A 25,877-nucleotide genomic window follows, 5' to 3' on the forward strand; every position below is an offset into this window, starting at 1 on the left:
CGAAATATAGGCCTCAACAACCAATCAAAATAAATCCCTCCTATTCAACCGACTTCAACCATTTTCGAATACCTCGTAGCATTTTTAGGGCTCATCCAAACCCGAACATCACTATCCAAGAGAAGGAAAAAAACCCCTACCATAGGATTTAAATCACAGTTTTAGGCACGATTTATCTAAAATGTGTTTGCTACCCACAATTTATCACACCACTACTGCCGAAACTACCCTATTTTTGCTATTTAACTACATTATTTTATTTGTAAAAAAAAAATCCCATAACCTTGACCAATAAAGATCAGTACTGTCCTAGGTTGATTCTCCACGGCAGTAGTTAACTGAAGTAAAAATATTACCTGAAGTTTGAAACATTGCTATTAGATATTGCATAGTAAGGAAAATCAATTTCTTTCCTAGAAATACACTAGAAGAGAAATTGCATTTCCTTGCATATCTGCAGTTCTAAAACTGAAGTAAACTCTTTTTGTTTCCCGTTTCTCATTTTTAAAAATGTTTCCAAAATCAACACAATCAAGTTTCTTATTTTTGGTTTCCGTTTCCAGTTTTTTCCAAAAATATAAATAAAAACATCATTTTATAATTCTTGACTTACAAAATGTAGCATAAAAATTAATAAATAAATAAATATTAAGTTTCATATAAAATTTTTACTCTTTAATTTAAAATTTTAGAGAACGAAAAACAAGAAATAGTTAGCACACGTGTTTCTATTTCCTTTTTCAATAAAATAACAAAAAAAAATAATAATAATAAGAAACCATTATCAAACGCAGTTCTATTTTAATTTATTAAAAAAGATGAAACAAGAAACAAGAAACAGGAGTAACTTGTTTTGTAATTACTCCTTAAATGATTTATGTGCTAATTGGAGGGACTTTTTTAAATCTCATTAGCTTCTGTGGAGGCCTTCCTGCCTTTTTTTGTACATGTTATCACATTAATGGAATCCTGTTTCTTCCAAGTAATACTAACAAAAGAGTAAAATTTCAATGTCAATAAATAGCATGATTGGAGATAAATATCTCTCATCTCCCACACTATATATAAAGTCAGTTCCTACGGCAATCCAATTCTAATGCTTATTCTATAAACAGAGTTACCTGTGGATTGTAAGATGAAGAATTGTTGCTATTTACTACTAAAGACATAGGTTAGGCATTGGGCACAATGAATGCTAAAGTAAAAACTTGTCCAATACGTGATGGCTCCGTTCACAGCAAAATTTCATGTAAAGGAGAAATAACTTAGTGAGGGAATTGAAAGGGACGTACTATAGCCGTTCTTCTATATTGATATTATCTATGTGTATCCATTAGGCCTTTCTCCGCTCTTTGCTGATCTCTTCTGCAAGTCAGCGTCATGATGCTGAAATGCAGCATCCAGAGCCTATAAACATACATCACATACATACATATGGTCATTTTTCCATCCAGCATGCTAACAACCATAGATGAAAAAATAAGGGAAAACTGTAAAGACCATCCCTAATATTATAATTCGAAGGTTGTTATGAATAATCACATCCTCAAACTTTTAGAGCAATTGTCCTCCAAAAGTTACAAAATAATTGCAATTAAACCCCTACCATTTAACTCATTTTGCATTAATTTTATAAGTTTGAAGGAATCATTGCAACAACTTCATAGTTTAAAGATGGTTTGGGGTTTATGATATGAGGTTTTAATTGGAATAACTCTTATAGTTCAAACGTGATTGGTGCATTTTCCAAGTTGTAACTTACAAAGTTGTAATAGAAAGGTTTGAGTGCATCGATATCATAAGTTTGGGGCGATTGGTAAAATTGAAAGTTTGAAGTTGTTAGGGTAATAACCTCTGTAATACATGGATGGTTTTTTCAAATTTCCCTAAAAGGAAAGTGTAAATTTCAAAGAGTGTCTAACTACAAACCTGATGCATCGGACGAACCAAAAGAGATACCTGGTGACGAAAATCTGCCTGCACGGTTTCCTTAATCTCCTGTTTTCAATATAAGTAGTATGAAAAAACTATAATAATTCAAACTAATTTAGATATAGTTGTTTGGACGACAATAAGCAAGAGAGTGGCAAACTCTAAAAACTGGAACGAAATTTTCTGAGATAATTTGTGTCAAACCAGCGACAGAAGAATAATATAAAACGTAACATAATGAGGCCAATGACATTTTGGATCCCAATTTTAATCGGTCATTGAGTAATCTTTTCTGGAAAAAACAATTGAGTAATCTTTTCTGGAAAATACAATTGAGTTCAGAGATCTATTCGAGGAAGAAAAGTACATTCAAACTAAGAAACTTGATTATCACCATCTTGTTTATGGGAATAATTTGCTGCCTACCTACCTTATTTTCAGATCTTTTTTGTAGAAAATATATAAATTTGAAAAGAACTCAATCATGAAGAAGAAAACAGATATTTCACAAATGTTTCTAATAAGTTACGACATAAAGCTCGTGGCAACTAATTGAAATGGTCTTCAAACACATTCTAAGGAGGCAAAAAAATATATACACTTGGCAATCATTTTCATCATGCCACATTACTCAATCCTCTGTTCAAAAATCAAAATGTGGAGGGCAATAGGGGCACTCTTTTACCTCTAACTGTCGATAGATTTTTGACATGGCATCCTTCAGTCTGCTCACCTGCATGTCAATTGACACACCAACAAGCAATCAGAGGGTTGGCCATCCAAGCTAATGTGCAATGTATATTTAGTAAAGTCATTCAGTACAGATTTACATTCAAAATTGCATTGACTTTTATTATGCCTCCTTTTGAGCCAGGATCCTTTTTCTAGTCGAAACTTGTCCGAGAAAGAGAGAAAGGGTAATGAGGAAAAGTTATATAGATGATCGGACTAACTTTGGGGAGTTTTTCCTTCTTTAAACTGTTCTTGTTCTTCCTCTTTAACAGTTGCTCCACTTGACTTTTTAGACATTATTGAAGATCTTTCTCTACTTTTCAACATTTCAGATATTTGATTGTTCGATAAGTGGTGTGGTATCTCTTTAGCAGGCGGTTTTTATGGGAAGAGCAAGTCTTGAAAAAAAAGTTTTTCAGACGTTTGCTCAAACAGATTTTTGTTATTGCAATGGCAAAAGATCTATTGGTGTCACTTTTGCAGATTGAAGGATGTGATTTTGGTTATTTGGCTCGTCAGTTTATCAAGATTTTAATCGTTTTGCTCTTCAATGTTTCTATCCTCAATTTCTGGAGCTTTGTTCTTTGTTGGTTATTTATTTTATTTTCTCTTTTTTCACTTCCGTTGGAAGTTTTTATCTTTGAACAATTTTCTTCCTTTTCGTATTATCAATAAAGCTTGTTTCTCATTAAAAAAACAAAATTGATCATTTGAAAATGATGAAAATGTGAAGTATTATTTAAATAGAACCAATGATCTCGGTGGTGGTTAGTGAGACCTTAGAAAAGATTATAAGGGACTTCCTTTGGGAAAGGTGTGAAAGAGGGGGGTGGCGCTCATCTGGTTAGTTGGAAAGAGATTACTAAGCCTCTGGAATTGGGGGGTTTGGGCATTGGGAGCTTAAGGCTTAGGAACGAGGCTTTTCTGGCTAAATGGTTGTGGCATTTCTTCCATGACTCTAGCACCTTGTGGTGAAGGATTATAGTGAGCAAGTATGGGCCGCATCCATTTGATCGAGTACCGGCAGGTGGGTCTAAGGTGAGTAATTATAACCTTTGGAAGGCTATTGCTCTGGGTTTCCCCGCGTTCTCTCAATCTTTACGTTCTGTGGTGGGGGAGGGTCGTAACATTTATTTCTGGGAGGATACTTGGGGAGGAGATAAACCTCTTTGCATTGCGTTCCCTCGGCTCTACTTTCTCTCTTGAAAAGAGGCTTCATTCAATGTCCAATGTCTCGAATCTTAGGGGGGAGGTTCCTTCCATTTCTTTGGGCTTTACTCAAGCTTTGGTAGATCGGGAAACCTTAGAGGTGTCCGATCTTCTTGTTTTGGTGTCTGAGGTGTCCCTAGTCTCTAGGAGGGAGGATGTGAGAGTTTGGACCCCCAACCCTTCGAAAGGTTTTTCTTGTAGCTCTTATTACCATATCTTGGGCTCATTGTCTTCTTCTCACTCTTCGACCCTTTGGTTCACCTCTCTTTGGAAGATTAAAATCCCGAAGAAGATCAAGTTCTTTGGGTGGCAAATTTTACTTGGGACAGTCAATACCTTGGATCGTATCCAGAGGGTTTCCTCCTTCTGTCTGGGTCCGGAATGGTGCGTTCTCTGTAAGAGTGACTCAGAAGACCTCGATCACTTGTTGTGGACTTGCCAGTTTGTACAAGATTTATGGCACCGTTTCTTTATGCGTTTTGGATTGTCTTGGGTCTATGCTAGGGATTGTAGGGCTATGATGGAGGAGGTGCTTTTATTCCCCCTTTCATGACAGGGGTCGTTTTTTATGGCAGGCTTGTTTTTTGGCTACCTTATGGGGTATTTGGTTGGAAAGGAATAGACTGTTTAGGGGGGTGAAGAAGTGTGTAGATTATGTTTGGGATATCATTAGATTTAATACTTCGTTATGGGGCTCCATTTCTAAATCATTTTATAATTATCCGCTAGACCTTATTCTTTTGGATTGGAGTCCTTTTCTTTAGGGGGCTTCCTCCTTCAGGGCTGGTTTTTTTGTAGGCCCTTGTTGTCCTTCTTGTACCTATTTTCATTTCTCTCAATGAAAGTGTTGTTTCATATAAAAAATAGATAAATAAATAAATAAAAAATAGAACCAATGATTTCAAAATAAAATTGAATGGATAAATGCAGTGTTAAATTAAAGATTGTCCTAAAGCAGTAAGGGGACTTACTTTAGTATAAAGATATGATGTGGTAATTGGATAAGATGACCAAAAGTGCCTCAGTAATTCTTGAATCGAGATCCAATGCTGGAAACAATAAGCTTTGCTTACAACAATACCTCACTAAAAAATGCACTAACTTATGAAACTAAAAAGTAACTAGAGAACACAAACATACGGCAGAAATCCAATTTCAAAGTAATAAATTATATTTCTATGGTCAAAAAATCTTCCTAAGTTGGTAAATTGGACGGAGTTTAACTTTCCCAAAAACTAGCCATCAAAGTATCTCTGAATATTAAGGTAAGAGCAACACCAACTCACATGAAGAAGTTCGTCCTTTGCAGGGTTTGGTAAACTCTCCAGAATACTCTCCTGAGGGCTTTTCCCTAGTTGATATTTCGTACTAGAAATATTTTGAGTCAATCCATTATAAACCTTAAAAAAAATGGAAGTTAATTAGCAGAAGTAGAGTTGTCCATGTAGATAGGAGAAAAGGCGTGTTTTTGGTAAGAGACTGCCACCGGTGCTCTTACCATAAGTGCAACTTCAGGTTTAATTATGGGATGATTCAATCCAGAAGATTTGATCTCAGATATGAATTCCCTTAGTGAGCAGTATGCTTCTGCAGTGCTCAAACTGCATTTAGTTTGTTGCATTCCAGCTCGCGTGTCGTCCAATGTTTTAATGGCATTTGCTTGTTGAGCATCAAAATAATCTCGAGGATCCTAGTATGGCAGTATGGCATCAAATATTCTTCTGCGAAAATAAATGTAGACCTAGGCATCTTTCACAATAAAAATCCAACCTTGATACAAAGAGGAGCAAAAGGATGGCTATGAGGTGCTTGAAGATCCTCAATTGCAGTCATCCTAGAGATCCTATCAAGTGCCGTCTGCTTCTCATTTCCTTCTACCTCTGCAAAATGACTTACCAATACTTAATTTCTTAATGCATGACAGAGTTAAAGTTAAGAACAAGCTCCGGGTGCAAGTGGTGGTAGAAAAGTAATTGGGAAATTTTTCTTTACAAGCCATACTAACCATGCCTAGAACGCACGAGTGCCTCTGCCACTGTCCTTGGATCTTCCAAGTCTACGTCTACTCTCAAGTTTGTAAAGCAACAATTCAGAAAATTAAACAATTGAGTTTCCTATTATAAAAAATATTGAATATTGTACAAACACACACACACAAAAAAAAAAAAGGAGTGCAAAGCAAAAGACATCCTAAAAAAAGCCCTTCCTATTTGTTTAGAATAATGGAAGAACATGTCCAAAAAAAATTCTAAGGTAGCAGCCCGACAAGAAACACAGTGTCTTACAAAGAGCTAAAAAAACCTTCCTATTTGTTAACCATGAGTTAAAAAATCACACCTCCCTGATCTCCATTTCTAGTTTCAAAAATCATACGATCTTTTCCTCTCCAACATGTCTAACGAGCTACTAAAGTGATTAAGTACAAAGAGTTTAAGCAAACAGTTACTTTTGATTCTTTCTATCTTCCTCAAACTCTCAAAATTATTTTCAGAAATCAAGTAAAATTACCCATCAAAATTTTGTGAAGTGATAATCACCTTTAAACCGAAAAGTTTAATTTAATTGGCTATGGTATATATATTTAATCTTTTATATATATTCTTAAAACTTCTTCTCATGTGTGGATTCGTATATTATTTTGATTCATCATGCTCAACATTTCTTTTGGATGAAAAATAAAACTTTCAAACTCTCATTAAGAAAAATAAAAAGAACACATAAGGGCGCAAAAAAAACAAAAAAAAAAAAAAAAATAGCCCAACAAAAGAAGTCAAACCAATACCTAAACAAAAAAAGCACAACTGAATTAAGATCAATTGAAGAGGAAATGAAACATTGTAAGGATTCAAACAAAGAACCTCCTACTCTAAAACCTTGTTAAACTACCATTAAACTCAAAGATTAAGCCAATAAGTTATACTATATTTAATCCAACTATATATTCTTGACAAGATAATCTATAAATTTGCAACATTTTAACTGATAACTACAATGGAAGAATATAATTTACTGCAAGAAGAAAACTAACCTATGGTTCTTCCTTCAAGAACAACTGCACCTTGACGATTAAGGTCTTGTGACAGAGTCCTTCTATATTGTTCATTATGTGATTCAGTTATTTCCTTGCCACCATCACGAAAGATTCCATGATCCTTGATATTAGAAAATCTTGTGTCAGCCAAATTAGATAATAAAGCCACTAACCATTTAAAACAAGTTAAACAAAACAATAGTTCTATTTTCTTTAAGATTGGATAACACATTATCCAAAATTTAGACATACTGGAAGATGCGTGTAATCGTCCCCTAGATCAGCCTCCAAATCCAATGTTGGATCAACGTGCCGAATCTAGAAATAAAATGAACCAAATAAAGAGAATTTAATAAAAATAGTAATCAGAAAAACACCACTCAAATATTATATAAGAAAAACTATACTCTACGTTGAAAACGAAACTCTACTTTTTTATAATAAAGGAGCCGTTTGATAACCATTTCATTTCTATTTTTTGTTTTTCGTTTTTGAAAAACATGCTTGTTTGATAATCAATTCAATTTTCTGCTTTCTATATTTTTTTTTTTTTAGTGAAAGAAACAATTTCATTGATGTATGAAATTACAAAAGCCTCAAAAGAGGGATTACATGAAGCACTTCCAATTGGCTAAAAGGGAAGTGTAGCTATAGTGATGAAACATACGGGAGGATTTACACCAAGTAATGACCGTAAAGACTATAGCTTCAAAAAATCTATCAAAGGGGAGAGTCTTGTCGTTGAAGATGCGTTGGTTTCTCTCTCTCCAAGTAATCCAAAAGAATGCTCGCATAAAATTCTGCCAGAGTAATGCTTTCTCCTTTCTAAAAGGATGTCCTGTTAGTGTAGCTTCAAGAAGAAGAGGGGATCCGTCGGCAGGACAGTGGACCATCCAAAAGCATAAAGGATGTGGTTCCAAAAATTAGAAGCAAAATGGCATGAAACACATCACACACCAATGGGGAGAGAGAGCCATGTAAGGCATTCTTCTTTGTAGTTTATCACCGGTGTTTCTGTTTTCTATTTTTTAAAAACGTTTTTTTTAATTCTAGGTAAATTTCAAAAAAAAAAAAATTAAGAACATACTATTGTTCAAAATAATTTTCTTATGCTCAACTTTTTTTTTCTTTGACATACTTCTCTCTAAAAATCTTAATGAATTTTTTCCTGCCTAAATTTCCCCCTCTAAAATTTTCATCTCTAAAATATTTACTATTATTTCCCCCTCCAAAATTTTCATCTCTATATCTTTTATTTATTTTTTTTTTGTTATAACATATCACTCTCATTTTTCTCTCCCTAAAAATTTAAAATTTTCCCCTCAAATTTTGACTTTTATAACTTTTCTCCTTTCTAATCCATTTTTTCTCTAGTTAATATATCTCCATATTTTCATCTCTATACTTTTATTTTTGTATCTCTTTTTGTATCTCTGCATTAGGGATGACAAAAATCTCCAGCGGAGTCAGTACCCACTCCAAGAACAAGGAATCATTTCCCTCCATGTCTTGACCCTGTCCTTGATTCTTTAAAAAGTTTCATTTTATCTCTCTAAACTTTTATTTCTTGTCTCCATAATAGAGATGATAAAAGTCTCCAACAGGGTCGAGTCCCCACTCTAAGAACAAGGAATGCATTTCCCATAATGCCATGACCCCATCCTCGATTTATTTTTTGTTTTTTTTTTCTGGATAAGAGACAGACTTATCATTAAAAGGGAACAACAAAAGACAGCCTAAGGACAAGGGACAAGGTATCCCATTCCAAAATAACACTAATAGAGGAGAGCTCTCCAATCTTTGAGTGATTTGAGAGAGGCTGTAATTACAGAAGAATTTCTTGTTCCTATAAAACCACCACGAAGCCGTAATATGAACACTATTACAGAAAGAATCAAAAGAAAACGCCTTGTCCTCAAAGGATCGCAGATTCCTTTCTAGCCACAACTGCCATAGGAAGGCTTTTAAGGCACAGTCCCACAACTCTTTACTTTTGCCTTTGAGACCCCACCCTTGAAAGCATTCTGCTAACCACTCATCTATCCTCTTAGGCAAGCAAGTAGACATGGAGAAGATTTCAAAAAGTTTCTGTCATCCCCTATTTAGCAAACGAACAGTGTAAAAAGAGGTGATCTAAGGTCTCTTCACTATCGGAACAGAGGCAGCAAATAGCGGGCGAGAGATTCCACCTTGGGCATCTTTTTTGGAGACGATCATGAGTGTTCAGGGCTCTGTTAGCTAAAGACCACATAAACACCTTGATTTTCTTAGGGGCAGAGTCCTTCCAAATGCCTTCAGTCAATCGAGGCTGTAACTTTGGAGTAGTTTCCATCAGATTCAAAAAGGAGGATTTTGTAGTAAACCGACCGTCCTTCTCCAAAGTCCATAACACCCTGTCTGTTCCCTCTCCAAGCTCAACGGGGTCCAGGAACTGAACTAGACTCTCCCACGAAGCAATCTCCCAGTCGAAGAGACCTCTTCTAAAACCCAAATCCCAACTATTCTGATCTGAATTCCAACACTCAGCTAAAGTAGCATTTTGCTTCAAAGATACCACAAAAGGTCCGGAAAGACTTGCGCTAGAGGAATTTCTCCAACCAACAGTCCTACCAGAAAAAATGCGATCTCCATGGCCAGCTTTAAAGTGATGGAACTTTTGAAAAAAATGACTCAGCTTAGCAATGTCGTGCCCGGTCTCCCCCTCGCTCTTCCTCTGGGATCTAAAGACATCAACCCCTTGTGTCAACTCCATAAATACTAGCAATCACCTTGCGCCAAAAGGCCTTCTCCTCCTTCATAAACCTCCACAGCCATTTGCTCAACAAAGCTTTGTTTCGTTGTCTGAATGCGCTAAAGCCCAATCCACCAAGTTTGACAGGTAAAGAAGTCTGAGCCCAATTAACAAGGTTTCTACATGGGTGATGGGGACCCCCATCCCAGAAGAAATCTCTAGCAATCTTATCGATTTCTAAGGTGATGCTTGCCGAGGCTTTGAGAAGAGAAAAATAGAGAAACCAGTTCCAAATTGCTTTTAAAGCCTGGGCAAAAGATGATAGTATCATCAGCATACTGTAAGTGAGAAACCAGTTCCTTCCCTTCCTACTTCAAAACCTTTAAGCTAGGAAACACGGACACTTATTTTTGGGCGAAGTATCTGTGTCGGACACTACGCACGGACGCATCGGACACATGTCAGACACGCATTTTTGCGTGTCTGAATTTATTTATTTATTTTTTAAATATTGGACACGGCTGGACACGGCCTGTGCAACTTTGTGGGTTTTCTGGACCCAAATAGAAAGGCCCAATGGCCATTAGTAATTTAAAAAAAACAACAAATAAATGAAAAACCTAATACCCAGTACCCACCCACGATAACACACCACCCATTTCCCACTGCACGCATTCTTTGCCGTCGCCGCCGCTTGCCCTTGCCGCCGCCGACGCCGACGCTCGCCCTTGCCGCAGCCGACGCCGTCGTTCGCCCTTGCCGCAGCCGATGCCGCCGTTCGCCCCTTACCACAGCCGACGCCCCTACCTCTGTTTTTCTTAGGTAAACTCCCCTGCCTCTGTTTTTCTTTTTCTTTTCTTAGTTAAGCTCGAATAAAAACAATCATCTTTTACATCCCTTCTTCCTTTTTTACAACCCTAATTTGAGTAAAATGATTTTTTTTTGTACGTTTTGTTTCTGTCCACTTAGTTTTGTTTATTTCATTTTCATTTTCTTTCATGTTTCTGTCCACTTAGTTTTGTTTATTTCATTTTCATTTTCTTTCATTGTGCTTACACATTAGGATGGCATCTTCATCAAATTCAAATCTATCCAAAGAAACAGCCACTTCTAGCATTGAAGATGATTCATAACCTCTTTGGCAATACGTAACTAAAATTCAAAAATTTAGTTGGGGGTGGAAATTTTTCATGGCAATGCAACTTTTGTCAAGCCATCAAGAAAAGCTCTTACACAAGTGTTAGAGCTCACTTGTTAAAGATACATGGTCAAGGAATAGGGATATGTTTAAAAGTTACTCCTAAATATATTGCAGATATGGAGAAATTGGAAGAAGAAGCAAAAAATCGAAAGGAGAGAAAAGCCCCTAAAAATATTCCTTTACCACCTTCATTCATATCAATCGGTGGTGTTAATGTGAGTAATTCTCCCGGCACGAGTAATATTGAGCCAAAAAAAAGGAAAGGCACTCCAAGTGCAATTGAGAAGTCATTCAACAAGGCATCTCGAGATCAACTGAATGCACTCATTGCGCGAATGTTTTATTCTGCTGGCTTGCCATTCCATTCAGCAAGAAACCCACACTTTAGAGGTGCCTTTAGTTATGCGGCGAACCATATGTTGACCGGATATGTACCTCCGGGATTTAATTCGTTGAGGACGAGTCTTTTACAACAAGAGAAGGCGAATATTGAGAGGTTATTAATACCAATTAAAGGTAAATGGCATTTGAAAGGAATGAGCATTGTGAGTGATGGATGGAGTGACTCACGAAGGAGGCCTTTAATTAACTTTATGGTCATCTCTGAAGGTAGACCGATGTTTTTGAAAGTAGTAGATTGTTCTGGCGAGGTAAAAGACAAGTTTTTTATTGCTAATCTGATGAAAGAAGTGATCAATGAAATTGGTCCTGACAATGTAGTGCAAGTGATAACCGATAATGCTCCTAATTGCAAAGGTGCAGGACAACTCATTGAAGGACAATTTCCAATGATTGTATGGACACCATGTGTAGTACATACATTAAATCTTGCCCAGAAGAACATTTGTGCTGCTAAGAATGTTGAAGACAATCAAATTGCATATGGAGAATGCAGCTGGATATCTGATGTTGTTGGAGATGTCATGGTTGTGAAAAATTTTATCATGAATCATTCTATGAGGTTGTCCATGTTTAATGAATTTGTACTTCTTAAATTGTTGTCTGTGGTTGAAACACGTTTTGCATCGATTATTGTTATGTTGAAGAGGTTTAAATTGATTAAAGGAGTTGTTGCTCAATGATTTATGGTGGGACAAAATCAACTACATTCTTTCCTTCACTTCACCTATATACGACATGATCAGAGCTTGTGATACAGACAAGCCTTGTTTGCACTTGGTATATGATATGTGGGATACGATGATCAAAAAGGTGAAGAAAATCATATATAGACATGAAGGATTGCAGTCGAACGAAAATTCATATTTTTATGATGTGGTGCACACCGATGTGGTGCACACCATTCTAGTTGATCGTTGGAACAAAAACAATATTTCACTGCATTGTTTAGCACATCCTCTAAATCCAAGGTATTTACTACTTAATTACTATCTATCATTTAATTATTATTGAGATTAGCATGAGTTTAACATTTTTGTAAAAACTTAAATTTAGGTATTATAGTGAAGAGTGGCTTGCAGAATACTCTAATCGTGTGCCTCCGAGTCAAGATGTGGAATTAACTAGGGAGAAAATGAAGTTGTTGAAGAGGTATTTTAGTAGCCTTGTGGATCGTACAAAGGTGATTACAGAATTTGCAAATTTCTCTACAAAATCCGGAGATTTTGCAGATTATGATTCTATAGCGGATAGATATGTATTAGATCCTAGAAGTTGGTGGGTAACTTATGGTGTCTATGCACCCACTTCAAGCAATTGCCTTTAATTACTTGGACAACCTTCTTCCTCGTCATGTTGCGAAAGAAATTAGAGCACATACTCTTTTGTTAACTCTGTCAAGAGGAACAAAATGACGCCTAAACGTGCAGAAGATTTGGTATTCATTCATAACAATCTTCGTCTCTTATCAAGAAGAACCCCAGAATATTCCCTAGGAGATACTAAGTCATGGGATATTGTTGGAGATAGTTTTGATTCTCTTGAAGACGTTGGCATGCTTGAAGTAGCAAATTTGTCTTTGGATGAACCATATATGGAGGCTGAAATTCTTGACGAGGATGGTCACGCTGACAAGATGATATGGAGACTTGAAATGATAGCTTTAGAACTTTGGAACTTCGTTTTGTCACTGTATTGGTCATCTGGGGACTTTGTTTTTGTAACTTTTGTTGAACATTGGATGTAATTGACTTCATATTTATGCATTTATTGTATTTAGCATTTTTTGGGTTAAATTTACATATATCCTAAAAAATATTAAAAAAAAAACGTATCCCCAACGTGTTCGTGTCCTAAGATTTTAGGGATTGACGTATCGCCGTGTCCGTGTCCGTGTCCCATATCTGTGTCCGTGCTTCATAGCCTTTAAGAACCCTTCTTTCACAACAATAATTCGCTAAACGACTGAAAGAATCACCAATTAAGGTAAAACGGAAGGGAGAAAGAGGATTTCTCTACCTAAGACCTCTTTTGGCAATAATTTTTCCCCTTTGGCCTACTGTTGATGAGAATGGAGAAATTCGCAGAGGACAAGCAACCTCGATTCTTCCAAAACCCTTTTTATCAAGATAGTCCCAATTCACCATGTAATAAGTTTTCTCATAATCGAGCTAATAACCTTGCTTCTTAGAGACACTCCAATCCCCAACTGTCTCTGCCACCACCAACATAGTATCAAGAATCTGTCTACCCTCAACAGAAGCAGCTTGAGCATCATCAACAATAAAGTGAATAATCTTTTTTAACCTCCCAGCCAAGACTTTAGCTATGATTTTATAAAGAGATGTAACTAGACTGACAGGGCGAAAATCACTAACCTTATTAGCTTGCTTCTTCTTCAAGATCAGACAGACATACGTCTCGTTAGTACGGCTATTAACAATCCCATTCTCAAAAAACTCTTGGAACACTCTTACTAAGTCCGCTTTCAGAATGTTCCAAGCCTTTTTATAGAACTCTACAGACATGTCATCCGGCCCTGGGATTTCAAATTGCCCAAACTTCTGATTGCTTTCAAAATTTCCTCCTCACTAAAAGGGACTTAAAGGCTTTCAGCCCACGAGCTCTGAAGAGAAGAGGGCTCCAATTTGGCCCTTCGAAAATGAATCTACTACCTGACTCTTCATAAAGCTGACGAAAAAAACTGACCACTTCGTTCTCTATTTCACTTTTTAAATGCAACTCCTTATCGTTTCTGTCCCAAAGAGAGCGTATCAAGGCTTTACTCCTTCTGGACAAAGCCCATCTATGGAAAATTTTGAATTCTCATCTCCCTCTTTAAGCCATTTCAACTTACATTTTTTAGCCCAGAATCTTTGTTCTTTAAGAGAAATGTCCAGGAGATCAGCTTTGAGGGACAACCTACAACCAGACAACTGATCCGAATGAATTTCGAGCTCCTCTTCTTTATCAAGGGCTTCTATTTGAGCTATGATGTCCTTGGAGTTTTCTACGTGCCCAAACGTATCTCTGTTCCACATAATAAGATTGGGCTCTCAGCTTCTCCATAAACACAAAACCAGGCCACCATGAAGGAGACTACGCCCCCCACCACAATTCACCACAATTCAACCTTCTGGAGAAAGGAGGGATGATCTAGCCACACGTTGTCAAACCTTAAAAGGGGCAGGCCCCCATTTTTTATTACCAAGATTCAACTACAGAGGAAAATGGTCCGATGTAGTTCTAGGTTGTCTATAAAGAGTAATCTCTTTGAAAAATTCATCCATTTAGGAGACAAAAAGAATCTATCTATACGGGTACTGATCCGGTTATCTCTAAAATCAAACCAAGTGTAAGAACCATTTTTCAAAGGGACTTCTTCTACCTCCAGCGTCTCTATAATCACATTGAACATAGCATGCTTTGAGTTACTCTTCCCCCAGTTGATTTATCCCGTTGAGATCTGACCACATTAAAATCACCACCAAGACACCAATCTTCCGAACAGAGGCCTGCCAAATCTATCAGCTCTTGCCAAAAACAATCCCTGTTCTTATAGGAGGATGGGCCATAAACAACTGTAACCTAGCCACTAAAGCCATTCAAATACTTAATACGCAGAGAAACTGAGAAGCTTCCCACAATGGAATCTTCAATCTCTATAACATCCTTGTTCCACATAATGAGGAGACCTCCCGAGGATCCTTCGACATCTAAAGCTGCCCACCCAATTCTACGCGAGCTCCCCACATTCTTGACTATCTTCCTATCTATAGCTGCCAGCTTAGTCTCCTGCAACATTACCAAATTGAGATCCACCTTACAGACAAGGTCTTTGATGAGCACTCTTTTTTAGAGGGCTCCTAAGCCTCGAACGTTCCAAGAAAGGAGCTTCATTTAACACCCTGAGGGCCCTCGTCTAAAATCTGGAGTTCTGAACCTGTCTCCTCTATCTCCTTTTCCTAGGCCTTTATCTGAGCATCATCTCCCTAGCCTCTTTCTTCTTGGCTGAGGTCCCCTTCATAGCAGCTTTCGAAGAGATAGGTCTAAGACACATATTAAACACTCTAAGGGCTTTCACCATCTTCCGAGTAAAAGGGAAATGAACTGCTTCATCTATTTCTGATTCTTGATCATCTTCATCTTCTCTTTGAAACTCTTCTGCTACACTAACTTCCGATTCTACCTCAACAGTCTCCTCTCTCTCTTCAAAACGGACAAAATAATCATCCGATGGGTCCAAAACTAAGGGAGGTAAAGAGCCTATCCCCTCCCCTTGGTCGTAGCTGCCCTCCAAATCTCTACTTGAGAGTTGACTACCAATGCTAGAAAAGGACACCTCTGACAAATCAAAAAAAACAGACATCCCATCTGACTCTGGCTCCTTCCCCTTGTCTTTTCTTGTGGCCCTTGTAGTACCTTCCTCAGTCGATGTGGACCCAATAAGAGCTTTCTTATGAAAGAGCTTAGTTTGGTTTACTTTGGAGAAGGAAACTAATTTACCTTTCCTTTCTTTCGGCAAAGGTCGACCCGTGACGTCTTGTAAAGTGCATAACTTTGAGAATCGGGTCGCAGGCTGTGCTGAGGGGTCCACAGGCAAGAGACATTTTCGTTTAAATTCTGAGCCTCCAGCAGCAGAGCTAATGCAACCTCTGCAAAACCTACGGGAAAAGGACAAAAAGCATTTATGGGGCAAGGCAAAATAGTTACCGATGGATAAAAGAAACCATCCTCCACTCACCATTTGTCCACCGGATTTTTCTTTGTACTGTTGTAAAAACATTTCGCCGCTGCCGGAGAGAAACCTCCATGAACGTCGACCTTCTTCTCCATCAAGAACCGACTGTCTTGAAAGGTATCTATCGTGGCTACATAGACTTGGTCTTTATCTAGAAGTTTTACTTCTGTCGGAACAAAGCCACAATAATTCCCCCTAACCTTTAAGATTACTTCAGTGCAATCCACTAAAGAAGAATTTGAATCCGCATAATCCAAGAAGCCCCCAAAGCAATTACCCAACACCGTAAAAGTGTCCAGACTCAAAAGATGCAGCGAAATGTTCTTAAAACGCAACCATCCACCATAGGAAGGAACCACAGTAGTTCGACCGTGGAGCAGTGGGCTCTAGTTTTCCATTTTCAAGGTGAGGGGTCCAAAAGATACCCACCCCTTGTTATGTGTGAGAAGACGGGCTATGTCCTCTGATGGGCATCTCAGCAAAGCTTTATCAGCCTGAAAGGGGTTGATAATGAAACGCTCCTTTGTCTGTCGTTGTATGACCTCGAGAATCCTCCCCCATTCATCATGAAAATCTCTTATTATGACTACGACCGTTTCATTCTAGTTTATCTTCCTGACTTCTTCCAGACAAGGAACGTCTGTGGAGACTGGGCCAACCCCCTTTTGAGCGAGAGAGGAACCACGAACAATGTTGGCAAAAGAAAGACCAGAGATTCTGTCTTTACTGGAAACCGTTTTGGTTTGTCTATCAATACCGTTCGTGGCGTCGAGGAGTAGTCTTTTGAAGGAGTCCCAGCCTTTTGCTTCCTCTCTGGCTGGAACCACTAAGTTTCTTTTTCCCCAGCCGTTAAGGACTTTTGTAATTTCCAGGAAGCTCCCTCTTTTGTTAGTGGTTTTCTGCATCCAAATGAAGCCATCCCTGCAGTCGACCTTCCTGAAGAATTTCAGGGTACGAGGCACTAGTAAGAATTCCTCCAAACCGTCTACAAGCCAGACCACTGCCACTTCTTCCACATAAATAATGAAAACTTTTTTCAGGTGTTAGTCTGTTATCTTCAAAAATCTACCTCTTTCCTTTGGATCAAGAGAACACGAGAACTATTTGTTTTCAATCTTAATTGACCTAGGGCGATCCATCCCACCAAAAAAGGGTAACCTTACCGGAGAAAAGCATCATCGTGGGGCAAAGAAGACCGGCTGGAGAGGACGTCCTCGATTTAATTTTTTAAATAATAAATATATAGTTTATTAACTAATTAACTAAATTATGAATAAACTATTAAATATTTTTTAAAAACTAGTAATTTATAATAGTAAATAATAAATTTTCAGTAAAATAGATATAATTTTCAAATATTTATTACTTTTTTAACTCTAAAAATAATTAAATATAATTAATAAACTGGTAATTTTTCCTGCGAAAATCTCCATCCCCAAATAAGGGTTCCTCGAGCTGGACCTTGGAATCGAAGAACAAGATGGAGATGGAGACTAAATATTTCTGTAAGGACGAGAACGGGGAGGGCACCCCATACCATTGTCACCTTTACGATTTTTCTTTGTCTAGCATTTCTCTTCAACTCTCTAACTTAAGAAACAAAAAACAAAAAATGATTATCAAACATGAAAACATAAAACCAAAAACAAGTATTAACATATATGATTTTTGTTTTTTTAAAAATAGAAAACTAGAAACAAAAAATAGAAAAACCAAAGACAGAAATCGTTATCAAATGGACCTGAAATGTTTGTTTTGTATCAAAATAAAATAAAATAAGAGTCCAAATTTTTCATGAAACTACCTTTTTCCGAGTCTCGGCAGCCAATATTTCATCATCCTTCAGAAAAAGGGCAAGTTCTTCATCTTCAGCAGCCTCTGCCGCAGCTGCAATAGAATTTTTTGTACTATGAAGGTACTCTGCCCTAAAATATTTTGTCCAAAAGTCTTTCTCCGACATCTGTCATTAAATATAAGGGAAACATTAACATATAATAAGAACAAAAGCAAACAGAAACCAAAAGTACTCAACGTTTCCTATATTTGATTAACAAAATAACCTTCATTGCAAACAAGGTTAAAATAGACAAGAAAGAAGCTGAAAAATTAGTTCGTAACTTCAATATCAGCACTACCTTATTGGGAACATGACTAAGGAAGGCCTGATGAACAGCTGGTTTCAGAGCAAAAATCTGAACAAGATCAAAAAGAAATACATTTATTTTAAAAATTTTCAAAAAGGGTTAGCAGATTATTAAATCAGTCCATAACATAGTTGCACAAAGCAAACCAACATGCATATTTTGGGACCAATATCAAATAATACAAGAAACTCAACATTTTTGGAATAAGAGACAACAAACACAAATATCAAACATACATGATGCAGAAAGAGCAAAGGAATCCTAGAAAAGGTTACAATGTTGCAACCATTATCTTTCAACACACATGATCCCTTGAAGCACAATGTATTGAGCCTGATGCATGATAGAAAAAAATATATATGTAACAAAATAAAGTGTGAACCTTAATGAAGTGAGGCACACAGTATGTAAAAAAATTAAAGTAAAAGTAAAAATTTAATAGAATGAAGCATCAGACAAATAAAAACAAAAAACATGGGTGAAAAGGAGTGAGAGAGAGAGGGAAGGCAAAACGGAAGGCAAACTGAGGAAAACTCAAATCAACAATGGCCATTTGTAAATACGATCCACTGTCTCCCTCCTCATTATCATCATAAAAGATTGCCCAAGTAGGCTCCTCTCAGATAAATCCTTCCAGACTTCATTAAAGGATTTTCCATTGAAGAAAATGCCCTTAACATTGATCACCTACAAATTCGCCATTGACACTATTATTTTTTCCTGCATTGATTATTTTGCACTCAGGCCTAATATCATCAAGATATTTGAACAAGCTTCTGGTTTAAATATCAATTACGAAAATTTTGAGCTTTCGAGCTTAAATTGTGAATCCTCAAGAGATCTCTTGGCCTGTCTGTGTAGATGTGAAAGGGGTTCTCGGCCTAGCTCTTATCTTGGGTTACCCCTCAATGGAAATCATCGTTCTCCCTCCTTTTGTTCGCCCATTATAGCCAACATTGAGAAAAAGCCACACAATTGGAACCACTCATTTTCAGTAACAGGATGCCAAACCGACCCCTTACCCAATCAACTCTCACCAACTTCCCTGTTTACCGGACCCTACGTTCATATTCCCCATGTCTACTAAAGTTTCCAAAGGGTATGGAGAAACTGTTTAGAAACTTCCTTTGGGAAGGAGAAAAACCAAAAGCAGGCAACACTTAGTCAATTGGTCCAAGGTTCAGCTACCCATTCAATGGGTAGGGCTTGGCATTAGCAACGTCAAGAAGCGTAATATTTCTTATTACTCCTTGCAAAACGACATAGGAGATTTCATGTAAAAGAATGGGATTTGTGGAGGAAAGTTATTGTAGTGTATCAAAGTTTGTGCCTCCTCCCTTAGATTTATAGCCAGGATCTTCTCCCATCTCTTCATCCAAAGGCCCCATGGGCTGCTATACACAAACTGAAAGATATTACAGCCAAAAGGCTAGGAAGCACGTACACATTAAAAATGGCTAGAGTGTTGGTGTCGGACACATGTTGGACACCTAAACGGTCGACCGTGTCCGACATGTAAATTAGAGTGTCCGAAATTTGCTTTTTATCGGACACAAAGGAGACACGTCGGGACACAGAGGGACACGTACTTAAGAGAATTTAAATTTAAAAAAAAAATTTAATTTCAGCCACTAGCCCTTATGAGATTAGGCCCAACTCACCAAGATTTTCTCTTTCTCCTCTCCGTTTTCTCATCTGGTTTCTTTCTCATATATTTTTTCATTTTCTCCACTCCCTTTCGTTTTCTCTATTTCTTCTCCATTTTCTTTGGTCGTTTCTTCTTCTCCTCCTTCATCTTTCATTTGTGACCTAGTTGACAAAAACAGATAAACAAATACATCCATCTGTCACTCGATTTGGAGGGCAAGTTCCAAAAGTTTCCAAACAAGATTAGGCTCTCCACGGAAGCTTCAGCACTAATGACATCATCTAGAGAAGAAATCTTCACTCTACTTTTATCACAGGCTGGTGTTTCCTTTGCAACAGGAACGAGAACGTAGAAACTCAAAACCACTTTTCTCTTTGCTCTTTGGACCCTTCTTATGAACTGTTTTGGCTGGCAAGTTTCCCTTCCAACCAACGTCATCTTGCTGCTTTCCACGTTCCCTGAAGGCCACCTTTTACAAAGGAGAGAGGAATACTAAGGCTGAATTTGATCAAGGCTACGATATGGTGCTCATGGCTTGAAAGAAATAATAGGGTCTCCTACAACAAAAAATCCTTTGGGAGATTTTTAGATCACATTTTTTGTTGGTCCTTCTTGGTGCAAATTCTTTGCTCCTTTATATTCTTATAGCTTATATTTTCTATGTGCCAATTGAAGGACCTTTTTGTAACTTCCTTGGCTTGAGGTTTTTGGCTATCCCCTATATTTCATGCTATCAATAAAATTTGTTTCCTATCAAAAAAAAATATTTTTGGCTACCCTCTTATTTTTGTAATTTCAACTCAAGCGGAAGACTAATATTGTAAAATTGTGGTCTTGTCAAGGTTTAACTGTATAAACAAATATTTCCAATTCGGCATGTATATGTGGTTGTAATGTACAACAAGTAAGTTCTCTTCTACCTAAACTTAGACAAGACCAAGAGAATATACAGTGCGGTTCTCCTTTTTCTATTTGTAAGAAAATAAACATTCCATTAATAAAAAGGAGGCTTAATATAAAAGCCAGGGTGATAGGTCATCATCTTGCCAACAAGTAGCTTTTCTGAACAATACCCCCAATCTATATTAATCAAGAAAGTGTTGCAATTATAAATGTCGTTGTGTAAAGCACTCCAACTATAAGAAACATAATATTATTCAATAGACTTACCAGCAAAAATAATAATAAATAAAACCTTCCAGTCACTAAAATCCATAGATAGCTCAAATTGTCACTAAGGGGAGAAAGAGGGGATAAAAGTACCTCATATTTGATCTCGGGTGTCAAATTAAACGTAACCTTGTTTGTCTGAGAGCAGAACAAAAATAACAATCTTAAGTTCCTGTCCAATTAAACCAAGCAGGGGAAAGGATTTGACAGATAAGATATTAATGACTCATAAACCAGGTTTGATAGAGCAGGGAAAAGATAGCAATTGTGTACCCGACCATCAGACATTGGTTTGGTGTCCAAAACCATTGAATTCTTGAAACCAACCAACTGTTTTGATTTCTTGGAGTTGTCTCGTTCCAATAATTTCTGTATCAATCAGTTGCAGAAAATATTATATTCTCCTGAAAATATGCTTTTGCGATCAAGATCACACTAAAAATACAGTCAGAATTCTAGCTAAAAGGTCAACTTCAAATGCAGAACAGATAAGGGAAACAAAGTTCTCCACTCACCTTCCTTGCTGCCCAAAACTCAGACTCGGTCAACACACCACCAATCACAAATTGTTTGTGAAGTTTCTGCAGTTCACTGCAGAATAAATTGTGGAATGAGAGATGTTACGGGACTTGACAAGCATGAAACAATGAAGGTAATAATTACTCCTTGTTAAAAGTGAAATGGGGCATCGGTCTACCTGTCCTCTTGCAAACATTTCATTCGGAGTTCCATTTCCAGTTTACTGAGTTGTTCATGAGGAAATGTGGCTACATGCCTCTCAGAAGAAGCTTGTGCAGTCTCTCCTGACTTTGCCAGAGCACTTCCTGGAGAAGGTACCAGATGCCAAACCATCAGGCTAGAGAACCCAACAAATACAGGAAAAGAGTATAAGTAAAATGTCAAAGAATAGAGATGTATTGCAAAAATTATTTGAACATTACTATGGACAGTAGTATAAATTATAGTGTTCCTCAGGTCCTGATAAGACAATAAAAATCCCTAGGAAGAGATTCAAGAATCTCCTTCTATTCTCTCAAATGCAAGCTCGTAGTTTGATTCCCTACCTAGCATCCCTGGCCCTAGACTTATCATTCTTTATTCAACCTCATATCACTTGGTACTTCCTTACTTTGCCCCTATAACTAATTTCTAGGTATGTATGAGGTGCCCTTCTAAAGCTAACTAATTATAACATTCACCATTTTGCATCCCCTGCAGTCATATTTGCCTTTCATGAATAGTTAAAGTTAGTTGGGGGCTTATCAAATCCATTGGTAAATTTCACAAAATTGGCCATCTTTCAGGAAATGAACCTACAGTTATATAAATTAAAGGGATAAAGAAAGGTAGTAAATTGCATTACATCTTAACAAACTAGGCTTGCTTATAATTTGAATCCTGGCTTACCCACAAACTCCCGGCAAACATGAAGATCGGAGAAGTTTTTAAACTCAAAAATGTAACTTCCACCCTGAAATAATGTAGCATGTCATTAGTTGTTGGCTCGCATGATAAATTCAATACATGCTCACAATATGCTCGTCTGAAATAATGTTTGAGCCCAAGATCTGAAGGCTTTAAATGAAATCACTTCAAACTATTCATCAAGTACAGAGTATATTTGATATAGAACTACTGAAAGAATAATTCTTAGAATTGGATGATAAAAGCAATTTTGATGAACTTGAGGGAGAGAATTATGAATGGGACTCCTTAAAATATTAGATAACTTGTCATATTCACCATTTACCTTTCATTATATTTTATGTTTTATTCAAAAATCATATTTACAATGATTTAATTATGATATATTTCCAGTACTCAAACTTATGGTATCTTTTAATTACAGATAGCCCTTTTCGGATTTCATAGATGATGTTAAATAAAGCATTACCTGGTCCCTGGTGAGATTAAGCCATGGTGGTTTATTTGATCCTTCCTTGGTGTTTTTATGGCCTGAAATATACCAAAATATAAGACATAACAAGACCATATGAAAAAGTAAGGTTGAACAGAAAAGAGGTTAAAGATAAGCTTAGACATCAGTCATTCTCAATGACGAAGGAACAAGAGTAGAGGGAAAAATATTAAAAACTCATTTGCGATTGTGCTAACTGGTAACGTAATAAATGCACTAAGTTACATGAAAAAGATACAAAATTATGAAACATCCAGGCAGTTTAAGGCCACTTGAAGAAGGAAATTAACATGAAAAGAATATATATATACCTCAAAAAGAACATCAATAAATGTAAGGGCAAATACTATGAGTGCACATTCAACATGACCATCAATATGTAAACAGATATATCTTAACCATGAATGAATATAGTAGGTACCTTTAATATATCTGAACTCCACGTCAAGCTTAGAAGCTGAGGTGGGATCACTAGGTTTGAATACAAATTTGCGCTCTGTCTGCAGTAAACGAGAACAGTAAAAAAATAATTGAACAAATTGTATGGTCAGTTAAATGGTCAACCCAATTACAGATGCATATCGAAATATTTCAAATTTCCTATGATTTAAACAAACTAATTACACGATCAGCAAGAATTTTGTGTAAATCTTAAACCTGGTGGGTGGAGGGGGATGTGGATATTCTTTCCATGCCCCTCTAGCGGCACTCCATAACGTAATAGAAATAATTATTAGATAGCACAACCAAATTTATCTAACACTACTAGTGAGTGATAAAGTTGTGCCAATTTGTAGCAAGTAGTTAACATGTCTAAATATTTCAAACAACTAGCAGCTAAGATTAACACACACTATAGAACTAATCACTCTTCATCTCACTTGCATTTCAAAAATTTATATTGTTTTCTTTTCCTATTTTATTATAATAATTAACCATTTCATTCAAAAAAAAAAAAGAAGAAGAAAGGTTAAAAGGGGGTGACAAGGCATCCACATGAACAACCAAGAAAATTACAAAAAGGGCCTCCAAAGAGATCTTTTCAGTCCACTTGGTGAGAGAAATAGAATGTTAGGCATGATTCTCCACCAATTCAGTAATTAAACATCTCTCCCCAAAGAATATGTCACCCTATGTTTTGTGCAAGCAGATCTAGAAACAAGAGTGTCCACAAAAATCAACTTATTCAATTGGTCTACTAGCTGGAAGGGGATCAATGCAAATGATAAGTGTAGAAATGCCGTTCAAAAACATTTGTTGGACTTCTCTTGATGCCATCACCTTATTCATCTTCTGAACCACTTTGACACATTTCTTAGACATTTCAAAGATAGAAAGTTAATAGATGGGTGTACTGGAAAAGGCAACTCTGTACAGTGTTCATCTGCCACCTTTTAAAAGCGTGACTCTTTCTCACTTATAAAATTCCATTAGCAACTCACAAAGACGAGGTTCCAAGGGCTAGAGTTTTTTTGATTGCCAAGAGGAAGACCAACGCAGTCAAAGGGAAATCCAACACATTTTCGCTCCAAAATTCAATAATATCAGTACAAGTTCCAAAATAAAACGTTATAACAAGGAACCTGCAAACTCTAAAATAAATCACTCTTCGTTCCACATGCAAAGTTCGAAAATTGACGTTGTTTCCTAAACTTCAAACTTCAACAAAATGCACAGTATACCCAATTTTTGAAGAAAATAGTTTAATGGGTCATCATATGCAATCAATCAGAAGTATTTAGTTGAATGAAACAGAATAAAAAACCAAGATGATGAAGAGCTACACAGGTACAATGAACTTCAGACCAGTACCATTTCCAAAACGCCGGGCGTGCCAGGATCCTTAACTGAGGTCTTGTACTTGGCACTCTTCTGGACATACTTGGTTCCCATCTGCCCCTCAGCGAATACAAGTAAAGACGAAAATCGACCCAATAACGATGCTACAAACGATTAATCAGATCCCAGAAAACGGCCGAATGCTATACTCTGGTGCGATTAAGTGTGCGCAGATTCTTTGGGCGTATGTACACTAAAACTAGACGCCGCAATCCAATAAAGCGGCGACGTGGGATTGGTCCCAAATTTCAGAGAGAAGCTCGGGGAAGAAAATCTACCACTGTGTTGTTGAAGAAAATCTAATGGGTTTCAGAGTGGAATCGGAAGAGCCAGTAATGGTTCGCGATTTGCAGACCTGGTTTTGTTCATGTAGGAGTAGGAGGAGGCGAATCATCTGATTTTAAAAAAGGGAAATTATTATTGTAGATACATAGTGCATCTTTTTTATTTATTTAATTTATAGTGAAAAAAAATGTAACATTTTTCATTTTAGTACTAATTTAATATATTTTATATAATGGATCATAGGGAGAAATTTGTATTCATCAAAATTTGGGTTTCTTTCCTGATGTTTTTCTCCTTTAGTCCATGTTTTGTGTTTTCTTACATTTTAGTTAGATTATTTAATTGAACATTCGACTTTTAGTTTTTTTTTCAATGCCATGTTAATAATTATTATTTTAAATAATACTTGATTACCTGAAATATTTATTAAAAAGGCCTAAGAGATCAAATACTTTTTTTTTCATTTTCTTTTTCAATGACTCGAATAATAAATCAAAACAAAGTTTTATTTTATGCCTTGTTATATCTAAGAACAAAATTAGAATGAAAAATCCATGAATATATATTTTTCTTTAGAGAAAAAATTAAGTAATTTAAGTAAAAAATAATTAAATTTTATACTTTTAAACATTAAAATGAAACTATGAAATTTTACGTACACTGCGTATTTCTTGCTAGTAAAAATAAATGATTAAAAATAATCTTAGTGTCACTTAAATAATAACTCAACGAATCTAAATTTGTTTAATATAATAAAAGTTAATGAACGTGCTTGGACTTTAAAAAGAAAGAAATAGTTATGATGCCTTTTTTTTTAAAGATAATAGATATGATGTATTTCGTTTTAGAATAAATCTATTTTACAAATTTAAAGCATGCACAAATAGCACAAATAAA

General features: G+C 36.6%; 1 protein-coding gene and 1 pseudogene across 4 annotated transcripts; one reads left to right on the top strand and one right to left on the bottom strand.

Annotated features, from left to right (window-relative positions):
- Positions 1-958: 958 nt before the first annotated feature.
- Positions 959-25,107, bottom strand: LOC111022945 (general transcription and DNA repair factor IIH subunit TFB1-1). 4 transcript variants are annotated; one of them, XM_022300258.2, is made up of 20 exons: positions 24,669-25,106; positions 23,278-23,356; positions 22,833-22,894; positions 22,346-22,409; positions 21,636-21,762; positions 21,454-21,529; positions 21,212-21,307; positions 21,032-21,076; positions 18,112-18,168; positions 17,781-17,936; positions 7,157-7,222; positions 6,902-7,025; positions 5,879-5,935; positions 5,644-5,753; positions 5,372-5,563; positions 5,160-5,273; positions 4,845-4,922; positions 2,618-2,665; positions 1,960-1,998; positions 959-1,407 (listed from the first exon to the last, which is right to left on the bottom strand). In XM_022300258.2, exons 1-20 carry the CDS (start codon positions 24,747-24,749, stop codon positions 1,321-1,323), a joined length of 1,758 nt encoding a protein of 585 aa, XP_022155950.1. In that variant the 5' UTR covers positions 24,750-25,106; the 3' UTR covers positions 959-1,320. The 4 variants fall into 4 exon arrangements, 3 of the variants coding, with proteins under 3 accessions (XP_022155950.1, XP_022155949.1, XP_022155951.1); XM_022300257.2 differs by having other exon boundaries at positions 1,930-1,998; positions 24,669-25,105; XR_015790752.1 differs by lacking the exon at positions 959-1,407 and adding an exon at positions 4,605-4,693 and having other exon boundaries at positions 1,930-1,998; positions 24,669-25,107.
- On the top strand, positions 10,700-12,982 carry LOC148211305 (uncharacterized; annotated as a pseudogene).
- Positions 25,108-25,877: the final 770 nt, after the last annotated feature.

The sequence above is a fragment of the Momordica charantia genome, assembly GCF_013281855.1.
Source record: "Momordica charantia cultivar OHB3-1 chromosome 5 unlocalized genomic scaffold, Mcharantia_2.0 BLBB01000005.1, whole genome shotgun sequence".
In the NCBI taxonomy this organism is placed as follows: domain Eukaryota; kingdom Viridiplantae; phylum Streptophyta; class Magnoliopsida; order Cucurbitales; family Cucurbitaceae; genus Momordica; species Momordica charantia.

Coding starts and splice junctions, on each gene's coding strand:
- LOC111022945 (XM_022300257.2), bottom strand. CDS start 24,749: ATGGGAACCAAGTATGTCCAGAAGAGTGCCAAGTACAAGACCTCAGTT. Junction 21,077..21,211: donor AACCAATGTCTGATGGTCGG/GTACACAATTGC, acceptor TTCTGCTCTCAG/ACAAACAAGGTTACGTTTAA. Junction 5,936..6,901: donor TCTTGAAGGAAGAACCATAG/GTTAGTTTTCTT, acceptor ACTTGAGAGTAG/ACGTAGACTTGGAAGATCCA.